Consider the following 11,813-nt stretch of genomic DNA (forward strand, 5'->3'; position numbering starts at 1 on the left):
AAGGAAAGGAAAGGAAAGGAAAGGAAAGGAAAGGAAAGGAAAGGAAAGGAAAGGAAAGGAAAGGAAAGGAAAGGAAAGGAAAGGAAAGGAAAGGAACGAAGAGAAGAGAAGAGAAGAGAAGAGAAGAGAAGAGAAGAGAAGAGAAGAGAAGAGAAGAGAAGAGAAGAGAAGAAAAGAAGATGGGGGCAGAGGAGGGGGCAGCCGAGGGGCAGCTTAAGGCCAAGCCTAGCAGACAACTAAGACCAGGGTTGGCCTTCCTTGCTGGGAGCAGGCAGGAACCGTAATGAGGTCTATGTCATCTTGGAAAAATGCACTCAAACAGAGCTGGAGTACAGTAGGTTGGGAGGGGTAATGGAGGGTTGCAGGTGTCTGTATAAACTTGCAGCAGGTCCTCAAAAGGGTGACGAGGCGGGTGGGAGGAGAGGGGGTGTTAACTTGGCTTCTTTCCCTTCCATCACTTGCGATTTTGCAGTCCCCTTTTGTTCTTCTTCATAAGGACTGGGACTCGCACCCTCAACTCAGAGGCTCCCAGAAATGGCCTAAAGCTATTATGCTATAATGTATAAAAGACCCATATGTGTCTGTGTGTGTGTGTGTGTGTTTATATGGATGTGTATAAAAGCAAAGTCACTAAATGATAGTGAAATGTGGACTGGGGGCGGTGAAATTGGTAAAACTGTGAACTGCCCCCCAGCTGCTATGTTTGTCTGCCTCTGTGCCTGAGCTGAGCCCAATAATCTACAAGGTCAACATAAATCAGTAATAGGCTCTTGGGATAAGTGGTCTTTAATTGCCTCCCTAAAGACACATCTTGATTTCTTTTCATCTCCCAGACCTGCTCAGGGTGTTAAGTTTAAGGAGAAACCAAAGGAAGTAAAGCTGATGGAGGATGTTTGCACTGCTGCTTAACCTGGCTTGCTTCAGTTTGGGTTTGGCCTTTTAGAAAACACAAGCTGCCTGAGACCCCCTCCACATCATCCCCTTTTCCCTTTCCTCCTTCCCTGATTTCTTGGCAGCTCTGTGCATTTCCTGTAAAGGAAATGATAACCGGTCAAAACTGTCTCTTCATAACCTCCCCTGCCAACTTGCAAACACACTCTTGCTCAGTTTAGTTTTTGGCACAGGACGAGGTGGGGTTTGAATTTGCTCACACTCTCCTCCCTCCACATTTGAGTTAATCAGCCAGAGTATTCAATAAATCGAAACTTTAACATTCCATAAGTGCTTTAGCAGTCAACATTCCAGCAGGGTAAAGTAGGCCAGACTTAAGATATAAAATATTATAGATCTCTGCTTGGTGGGGGGGGAGGGAAGTCTCCGAAGGCCATGTAAAGTAAATAGCTATTTGTTGTAATTGGAGAGCGGGGGGTGGGGGGGCCCAAGGATTACCCTGGAATCCATGTGTTCTAAACAAGTCAGGCTGAGCCCAAGTGCAGCCCCGACTCCAAATAATAACCTGTTGGCACCATAGTTGCTCCTTGCTCTCCATCTGCAGTCGGTAGCCAGGAGTGGTTCAGTCCCCGCCTGGCTGGTGGCATTTACATGAGGTTCACAGGGAGCCTGACATTCCTGAGGGGCACCTGTGGACTGACAGGCAGGGCTTGGGAGCTAGACTGGAGGAGAGGCCTCCTGCCAGGTGGGATGGCGCAGGCTGCAGCAGCTGCTTTGGGTTTGGAACGATCTGGTTCTTATTTGGCAAAGGGCCAGCGCAGCACTGTCTTGGCCCCGAAGGTCTGACAGGATGGCTGAGGGAAGCAGATTAAATGACACATTAGCCAGTCATCTAGCTAGGTTCTGAAACAGTGGGGCCCAGGACAGATCCGTTTTGATTGAGGCCCTGGGGAAAGAGGTGTAAGAAGAGAAGAGTCTGGAAACTGTCAAGAAAATGCCAGAGCATGAGGTGGGCAGGTCAAGATGAGGCAGAGGAGATGGAGGTCCTGGGCCTCGAAGGACTGAAGGAACTGATGACAAACTTTGTCTACTTAGTACTTTGCCTCAACGCTTTTCTGTTAACACCCCTGTCCAGCTGTAGCTGGGAAAATATGAAAAGGGCTTGTTTTCTCTCCCCTCTCACGCTGGCCTGGATTCAGCAGAAGGTTTAGAAATATCTGTTCCATCATCATGTGCCACCGGGTTCCCACAGTCTGAATCCAACTAATAGGAAAGTTGGCAAAGGCAAATGATGCCCAAAGACAGCTGGGCAGGGATGATTCCAGCTGTTGGAGACCCCTGTTACTGGACACAGCCCAAGCGACATCCTGTATGATCTGTCCTTTGGCATCAGGGTTCACAGAGAGTTGGAGAAAAAAAATGTGGTGACTCAAATGGCCACACCTCTTGGGTTTCATGATTTTGTTCTCATACCAGGTCTCTCGAAGTGAGATCACAGCCTGCTCTCTGCTACTTAATGATCTCAGAGTAGTCAGAGGTATAGGATATTTAGAGAAAGGGGGACCCGCTGTGATTGGAGGCTCAGAGGTAACCTGCCCTAGTGTCCATCTGAGTTTAGCACCCGGAACAGAGTCAAGGCATGCTGTGGAATCTCCTTGCCAGACAGACATGCTACTTTGAGCATGCTTCTGTTTTTCCACAGCCCTCTCTCGACACAGTAGAACCAGACACAGAACCAACCCCAGCATGAGCCTGCCAGGACCCGCGGCAGAGTGGTAGGCCAGTTCCTTGTCTTGTGTTAGTAACTAGATCTCTGACTACAGCCTAGCTCCACTTTCTTTTCTATTTTTACAACTAGGTTTTCAGTCATTTTTAATTAAAAAACAAAACAAAACAAAACAAACAAAAAAAAAAAAACAAAAAAACCATCAAGGTAACCCCAGCACCTAGGAGATGGAAGCTGCGTACGAAGTTCAATTTCCAAGGCCATCCTGAACTACGTAAGATCCCGTCTCAAAAACAAATGATTTTTTTGTTTTGTTTTTGGGTTTTTGTTTTTTTGTTTTTGTTTTGTTTTGTTTTGATTTGTTGGGGTTTTTTGTTTTGTTTTGTTTTGATTTGATTTTTCGAGACAGGGTTTCTCTGTATAGCCCTGGATGACCTGGAACTCACTTTGTAGACCAGGCTGGCCTCGAACTGAGAATTCCACCTGCCTCTGCCTCCCAAGTGCTGGGATTAAAGGCGTGCGACACCACACCCTGCTCAAAAACAAATGATTAAAGGCATTGTTTCGCTGTGTAGCTCAGGCTAGCCTCAAACTTGGGATCCTCCTCTTTTAGCCTCCTAAATCTTGGGATTACAGCTCTGTGTCAATTTACCTGGTGTGTGTGTGTGTGTGTGTGTGTGTGTGTGTTCTTTATTTTGTTTTCCAGACAGAGTCTCCCTATCTCCCTGTGTATCCCAGGCTGGCTTTGAATTACCTATCTTCCAACCTCAGACTCCTGTGGATTAGCAGCACAGATACATGCCTCTACATCCAGATAATGGCAACCAGTTTTACATTGGCTTTTTGAAATTTTATTTTCGATTGTGTGGGTTGGGGAGGAAGGAGAAGCACCAGTGCTTGTGTGGAGATGAGAGGACAACTTTCAGCAGTCAGTTCTCTTCTTCCATCGTGTGAATCCCAAGGGATCAAACTCAGATTGGAGGCTAGGCAGCCATTGACCTTATCCACTGAGCCATCTTGCCAGTCCTAATTTACACTTTTAAAATTACTTACATTTTATTTCTTTAGTGTATGTGTGTGAGAGAGAGAGAGAGAGAGATGGGGGGTGTTGGGAGAGAGAGATAAAGAATGAGGGGGTATATTGAGAGAGAGAGTGGGGGGGGTTGAGAGAGGGATGGGGGGGTGTTGGACAAGGCATATCTACCACCCCCACTGTTCTTGCCTTTTCATGGGTCCCTGGAATTGAATTCAAGTGGGCAGGCTTGAAAGCAGGTGCCTTTACCTGCTGAGTCATTTGTCAACCCTATATTAGCTTTTCAATAATCCTGCTAATCACCTTCATAATGAGCTAACTGCTCAGTGAAATCCCTGAAGCCATTGCTAGTTAAGTTTCACTGGGACACATTTCCCCACTGTAGAGACAGACAGACTTACATATAATTAAAATGCACACAGAATACTCTGGGTACTGGGTTCAATCTCCAGCACCAAAACCAATATTTTTAGAGGACACTGAAATACAAAAGGGCACACACCCTCAAGAATATACGCAGGGATTAGGATAGAACATAGTATAGTGGTAGGTGACTTACCTAGCACGTTCAAGGCCTGAGTTCAGTGGGGTTTTGGGGGAAAGGATATAGAGCTATACAGGGAGAGAGAGGGATGATGGAAAAGCCCTCAAACAAAGCAAACGACAGAGTGAAGTTAGCTGTGTGCTTGTGAGGCTTACCCTCCCTCAACAAAAACACAAATCCAAACATCTTGTGAAGGTGGTTTTGGGCCCCAAGGTGCAATACTTTCTATTGTCTCTAATTATGCTTATTCTGTTAGAACCAGCCCATTTCCCAACCTTTGGAAACCTCTCTGGAGCTTGATTGTTATCCCTCTCAGCTATGCGTGTCTTCTGGAGCTAAGGGAAGCTAGGCTCCTGTGTCCTCTTCTAAGTTGTTGATTGAAATGTTTATCAGGGCAGAACCTCCTTCAGACAATTGAAGATTTGTTGTTCATGAAGTCAGCAGTTGATTAGCTCCCATCCTCACTGTCTGCCCCTTCCTTCCTTACCATCCTATGGTATTCTTCTCTTCCTGAAACCATACGCATTGTAGTAGAAGAGTTTCTAGCCTGGTGAGCTAGCTGGGCCAGAAGTCAAAGCACTTGCTACACATGCCTGAAAATTAGGTCAGTTCCTGGAAGCCACGATAAAGAGAGAGAAGTGCTTCACCAACATTGTCCTCTGATCTCTGCATATGTGCCATGTATAGTACAGGCAACAATAATACACTGTTTAAAAGTTAACTAGCAATCAGAATAAAGATAAGACTCAGAATATCTGGATGTGAAAACCAAAAGACCAACTCTCAAATGTCCCGTAAACTAGTGGTAGAACTATAGATCTTTCAGATCCAAGTGAGCCATCCAAACATGTACCCCCAAAGCTGCTATCACGATTGAATGCCTACCCATTGCCTGCCAGCCATTGAGCTTTATAGAAAACTTCCCATTGGAGTTTTCAACCTGATTGTAGAATGAAGTGCTCCTAAGTTTTGACTTTAGCACTTGGGTGACAGATTGCCAGAGACTACCCCCCCATTTATTAAAAAAATTCTTTATTACATTTATGTATTTATCTGTGTGAGTGTGTGTGTGTGTGTGTAAGAGAGAGAGATAGTGTCAGAGACAGAGAGAGGAGTGAGAGAGATTTCATATGATGCATGTGCCGTGGCACACATATGGAGGTCAGAGGACAGCTTGCGGGAGTCAATTCTCTCCTTCTACCATGTGGGTCCCAGGAATCAAACTCAAACCATCAGGCATGGTGCCTTTCTACCTTACAGCCTCAAATCCCTTATCTTTGTGGGATCAGCTCTACCTCCTATGTAGAATATTCAAAATATTACCCTTAATAATTGTAATTTTGGCATGAAAGATAGCTAGGTGTGTGGGCTCAGTGTATGCTTTCAGACAATTGAAGCAAGTTTTCCATCTCTGCTGAGAACGTGGTTAGAGGGAGGAATCTCAAAGAATCTAACTGATTGTTAACATCCCTCTAGGTAATAGATATACTATTTTCAAAATCATGACATCTTCAGTACTACCATGATTTAGTTCCCCTGTCCCTTCGCCCTCTCTATAATTGATTTTTTTTCCCTCATAGGGTAAATGAAAACATTTTCAAATCTTCACCTCTAACCTTGTCGGTCAAAAGGACATTTCTCATTTCTTCCCTTTCCCCTTAAAGTTGCAACATCTCAAATTAGTATGGAGTCCAATGCTACCTGCCAACTCAGCTGTGGCTCAACTTTAAATTCTCAAGAGGAAGGGGACTTGTCACAGACTTGTCAGTTTGGGACTGAGCAAGCTGAGAACATTTTTCACACCAGCCTTTCCCTCCTACCCTAAACAGGGTGACCAAACAGAGTGTGGCTTGTGTGTCATTCGTTAGAGTCAGCTACAGGCAGTTGACAGCCTCATGTGCTTTTTAAGGACTGAGAGGCTGAAAACTGCTCAGTCTAGAGGACAGCAAGGGAATGCAGGTGGGTGCCAGGGAGGGACAGGGTGACTTGGCGTTGAGAACACTGCTTTGCCATTTCTTGAAATGTGTGGTCTTCCACTCCACTGACACCGTAATCATGGACTGTTTGGTGGAAAGCCTTCCCATGGTTTCTTCACCCCCGCATGCATAAGAGGCTTGGTGGTATAGCCTAGTGGTAGAGCTCTTTCCTAGCATGCTCAGGACCCCAAGTTCCCACACTGGCACTGCAAAAGAAAGCAGAAAAATCTCGCATCTAAGAGCATTAAGTGGAGGAAGGCACTGTCTCTTCAGTTTTACATATGGAAAAACTGAGGCATGGAATGACTGAGCACTTTCTCTGAGGTTTTCATTTCTTGCTGCAGGAGATGGGTCCCTCTGATGATTGTCTATGTGTGCCCAGGGCTGCCTGGAGTTGGGGGTAAATAACTGGTAGCTCATGTCACCTCAACAGCTCATGCCCCTAGCTCCATGTTAGTAACAGAACGGTGTTCTACTTTTTGTCCCAGGAATTCTGGAATTTATCAGCTTGGCTGTGGGGCTGATCAGCATCAGGGGAGTGGACTCTGGCCTGTACCTAGGAATGAATGAGCGAGGAGAGCTCTATGGATCGGTAAGTTCCAAGCTTTCTATTTATCAGAGGCTATGACCACCAATGTTTGGACAGCCTGAGGCAAAGGATAAAACTGTTTATCAAGCACTTGAGAGCCCTTTTATGACTGTAAAGGACCAGAGTCTTCTTGTTCCAGGCTGTTCAGGGCCTTGCTCCATTATACTGCTTCACTTGTTCAGCCCTCCATCCAAACAAGGTTTTCTGGGATATGTTTGCTTTCACATTTTCCATTAGAGGTCCTGCTAGTGCTGTGATAAGAAGAAGCCATGCTGGCTTGTCAGGAGATGCTCTCAGGGTTTGAGGCATGAACTCATCTAAAGAGCACGCCTTAGTTTTAACGGGTACCCATAAGCAGTACCTGATGAGTAGGCTCAAAAGAACATATAATGAGAGAGCCAGCCTTCCAGTAAGGATTCTGAAGTTAATAAACCAGCCCCTGGTTTCCAGATTGCTTCAGCTGAGCCCCAAAGGCCAAATAACAACAATGAATGAAGAATGAGGGTTCCAGGGACCAGTGACAGCCCCAACCCCTAGCAAGGAATGGGCTGGCTACAATACATTTTCTGTGTTCTGGAAGCAAACCAGGCACTGGGGCATAACTTCTCTGGCCTTAACCCTTTATTCTGGCTTGGACTTTTGAGTCACATAGCACGCTTTCTGGCTGGCTACACCCCATGAAATCAGAACACATTTTTCCCTGACACCTGGGAGATAGGCCTGTCCCCAGCACTCAGTATCGGGCACCTCAGCAAACAGTATGGCGTCGCGATCAACTATGAGAAGGGCCAGAAGCAGAAGACCCAGGAGCTGCCAGCTTGAAGTAGCCAGATTGGAGGAGCTTTTCCAGCAGATCTTTTCTGAGCTTTCCAACTGACAGGCCGCTCATTAGGAGAGATCACAGCTCACCTCCCATGCAGCTTTATATAGACCCATGGCCTTTGCCTGCCAGTTGATGTGGGTGACTGTAATCTCAATGCATTTGAACATTATTAGCCCTAAGTAGGAAGTGAGCTCGGTGGGTGCCAGAGGGGCATTGGAAGGCAATAATGGAAATTCTGGGGTTTAAAGAGCCAGCCAAGGCCAGCACCTCTAAATGTCTTTGCTTCAGCAAAGATCACACCCGAAATATTTTTGTTTGGCTCCTGAAGGAGGATGAAGATACAACCGGGAGGGTTTTGTGCAGCTTAGAAAAAGCCTTGGTCACATAGGGAGACAGGACTGAAATTTTCTAATCTCAATGTGCTGTTGCTATTTCAGGGTTTCTCCACCAGCAAGCTAGGATAGGAGGAATAGTCATGTAATGGGCTTTGCTTTATTTTCTCACCCTCACAGAAGAAACTCACACGTGAATGTGTTTTCCGGGAACAGTTTGAAGAAAACTGGTACAACACCTATGCCTCCACCTTGTACAAACACTCGGACTCGGAGAGACAGTATTATGTGGCCCTGAATAAAGACGGCTCACCCCGGGAGGGATACAGGACTAAACGACACCAGAAATTCACTCACTTTTTACCAAGGCCAGTAGATCCTTCTAAGTTGCCCTCCATGTCCAGAGATCTCTTCCGCTATAGGTAATGGACCTGTGGTGCCACCTCTGTGACCCATGTACTCTGTGACCATGGTTGGCTCTGCAAACACTATACTCATAGCTTTTCAATCCTTCCTTCCTATCAATTAGATAACAGAGAAGCACTCACTGTTCAATGTGACCCAGCTGTCCCCTTGTTCAAAGTGTATATCAAGGTTGGGTTATTTTGGGGAGGGACGTGGGGGAGGGGTGGTTCTGAGGGAAACTTGTATATACTTTTTGTTTTACTCATGTTCTTTCCCGAGATGTGGCATGACAAAGAACAAGGGCCCCCACTAAGGGCCAAGGCTGTCTTGCCTCACAATCTACCCAGATACCTTGAGATGGGGTACAAATGAAAGACCAAGGAATCTGCCACAGATGCTACCTAAAGAGCTTTGGGAAAGTGTTATTTGGAAAATCCTAGGGGCTCCAACCCTGCTGCAAGCCATCCCTACCCTGGCTCTGCAGATCTCTCATTCGTCCTGACATGCAGTTTTCCTGCCACCGGAAGTGGGAGATATGGGGTAGGTTGTAAGGAAATGATATTAAAATGTAAGCGTGGATACTGTGCATAAGGACAAACTATTTATAAAATGTATATGCTATTTATTTTATATATTTATTTATTTCAAAATAATTTTATTTTTAATGAGAGATGCTATGACTGGATTTTCTTCAGAAAGAATAAGGTCCTACTGAAACAGGAAAAATGAGTTATTAAAGGCTTTTATTTGGCAATAAAATTGTCTTTATATTATAAAACCAGTGTCTAATTCTATTGCTTCACACATTCAGTAGAATGAAGAGTCTGGCCAGCTTTTTTTTTTCCCTCCAGGTTAATAAAATCCCCAATGACAGGCTGATGCAGCTTGAGCTGGGTAACTCCATCTAGTTTGGTAGCATTATCCAGGCGCCTTCTTCAAGACCTACTGCTCTTTTCTGGTCCCATGACTCAAGGGAGCTTTAGGAAGACCTCAACTCACAGCTCCTACTGAAGCTCGCATTTGTAAACCTTCAGGATTGGGCATAGAGGAACCTTTCTTGGAGACATGATGAGGGCCCACAGCTCTAAGAGCAGCGACCTAATCAGTGCATCTTTATTTCAGATATGAAGGTGAAGCAAATTAAAATTGTAGTCAGCAAGGAGAGGAGTTTTTGAGCCAATCAACTTCCCTGCTGGAAGACATCCTACTGGCTCCGACCATCCCCAGCATCTTTTACCAGGGCTTCTCCTAGAGGATTCTGGGAAACTGTTAGCACATTCCCTTAGAGCAGCTCTTGCCCAGCGGAATCACCTGGAAACTGCTCAAGGATAGAAATCAGCAGAAACTTAGTTCTGGGCCAGGCACTTTGCATGGTACTGAGCTTTCCAGAGTAAGCACTCCACATCATACATGTGATCCCTAAGCATATAGTGATAGATTTTTGTTAGTGTTTTTTTGCAGCCAAATGGTTCATAAGTGAATTGGTGGGCAAGTGTTAGTTCAGAGAATGAAGAAGAATTAGTTTCATACCTCAGAGCTCTTCCTCTCCGAGATCAGCCCTAAAGTATCTTGACTTCAAATCCATCGACTCTTGACTGGTATTTCCAGAAGTAGGGGTGCAAGAGGTTGGAATCAAAGCGATAAACGTCTTGGTGAGCACACCAACAGTATGAAGGCCTAATTGGCAAAGGTTTGGAATCTAGGATAGTTCTTCCTCAGCCTGCCCATTATGTAGGCATCTGCTACTTTTCTAACTAATTGTACCTGTGAGTCAGGCAGACACCAGCTCACATGCAAAGCAAACCCAGTGATATAGGTGCAGATCAATGGTGAAGTGCTTCTTAGCATGGGACGGGCCCTAGATTCCATCCCTCCAGCACCACAAAAAAGCAAAACCAAAAGAGCTATTAAAGTTCACCTCAATTTAAGTACCCAATAAAGAAGTCACACACATATGGGGATACTTACCTGTGGTGAGAGCTAAATTGAGGGCTGAGACTATAGATCAATGGAATAACACTAGTATTCCATGGTTCAATTTGTAGTGCTGCAAGAAATAAGTCAGTAAATAAAGACAAAAACTAACAAACAAAACTAAGTTATTACATGGCATGTAGTCATTGGCTAGCATGCTGATTGAGGAAATCCCTAAGGTGGACATTTCAGTGGGCTCAGCTTAGTAGGGTGTTTTCCAACAGTGATAATGTCTGCTTTGAAGAACCAATAGAATTAAGGAAAGCAAAACATTGTTTATGGTGAGCTATGGAAAAGAGACACTGTCTATAAAATTCTCCAAAATTAAAAACCCGCTACATCCAAAAAAAAAAGTGATGTGCTTTTGAAACAGGTTGTCTCTATGTATCCCAGGCTGGCTTCAAACTCATAATCCTTCTGCATCAGCCTCCGAAGTGCTGACTTAAGAGGTGTGCACCACCCCATCTGGATTATCACATCAGCAGTGAGCATCAGACCTTGATGGGGTTTTTGTTTGTTTTGTTGTTTTTATTTTTTATTTTTGTTTTGAAACAGGGCTTTGCTCTGTTGTCTTCAGACACCTTTGATCAAGTGTTCTTCCTTCTTCAGCCTCCTAAACATTAAGACTACAGATGTGAAATACCACAACAAGCTTTATACCTTCATAATTGTGATTTTTGTTATTGGTTTTGGTTGTTCAGTTTGGTTTGGTTTGGTTTTCTTGAGGCAGCCCAGGCTTGCCTTGAATTTGATTTATGGCTGCGTATGATGTTGAACATTTGGCCTTCATTTCTCTAATTTCACAAGTGCTGAGATTATAGACATGCAACATCATGGCTGGGCGCACCTTGACTTTATTTTTCAACTCACTTTTATTAATTTTCAAATTTGGTGTTTGTATGTATGTATGTATGTATGTATGTGTGTCTTTCTGTCTGCAGGCATGAATGTACTATATATGGAAGTTGGAGCACAATTTGCAGGAGTCAGTTCTCTAATTCTTCTGTGTGGGGCCTGGGGATTGAACCAAAATTGTCAGGCTAGACAGCAAGTACCTTTACCATTGAGTTATCTCACTGGCCTTGGTTTTAAAACCAAAACATTACCTAAGCTATCAATGTTCTGTTACCTAGAACTTTTGATACCCAGCCACAGCTTTGTGAGGCCTTCCTTATGAGATACATGAAATCTGCTATAACCAATAAGAAAACGACATCTTCTGCAAGCAAGTCTACTGTTACTTAAATGGGCCCATTAGCTCTGGCTTGAAAAGACCAGGGGCAACATTATTGCACAGCAGGATGTGCAAGAAAAATGCCCAGCAGTGAGTCAGGGAAAGACTATAAATGCTGAGTCAGTCCTTCTTCCCTCTGGATAGAAAGACAGAAAGGAGACAAGGCTAGAAGGATGCCACAGCAGGGGACTTGCTCTTGCTGATGAACTCAGGGTAGCAATCAATGCAGCATGTGGACATAGACTAGTAATCCCAACTATTCTCATTTTCTTTTTTTTTTTTTTTT

General features: G+C 44.6%; 1 protein-coding gene across 1 annotated transcript in view; it reads left to right on the forward strand.

The window, feature by feature from the left end:
* Fgf16 (fibroblast growth factor 16) overlaps window positions 1-9,095 on the forward strand; it is a 10,835-nt gene extending 1,740 nt beyond the window's left edge. The window contains exons 2-3 of the mRNA XM_021153886.2: window positions 6,659-6,762; window positions 8,095-9,095. Of these exons, the coding sequence (XP_021009545.1) occupies window positions 6,659-6,762; window positions 8,095-8,340 (350 nt within the window). The 3' untranslated portion in view covers window positions 8,341-9,095. The remainder of the gene's footprint in view (window positions 1-6,658; window positions 6,763-8,094) is intronic.
* Window positions 9,096-11,813: the final 2,718 nt, after the last annotated feature.

This window comes from Mus caroli, chromosome X (genome assembly GCF_900094665.2).
Source record: "Mus caroli chromosome X, CAROLI_EIJ_v1.1, whole genome shotgun sequence".
NCBI lineage: Eukaryota > Metazoa > Chordata > Mammalia > Rodentia > Muridae > Mus > Mus caroli.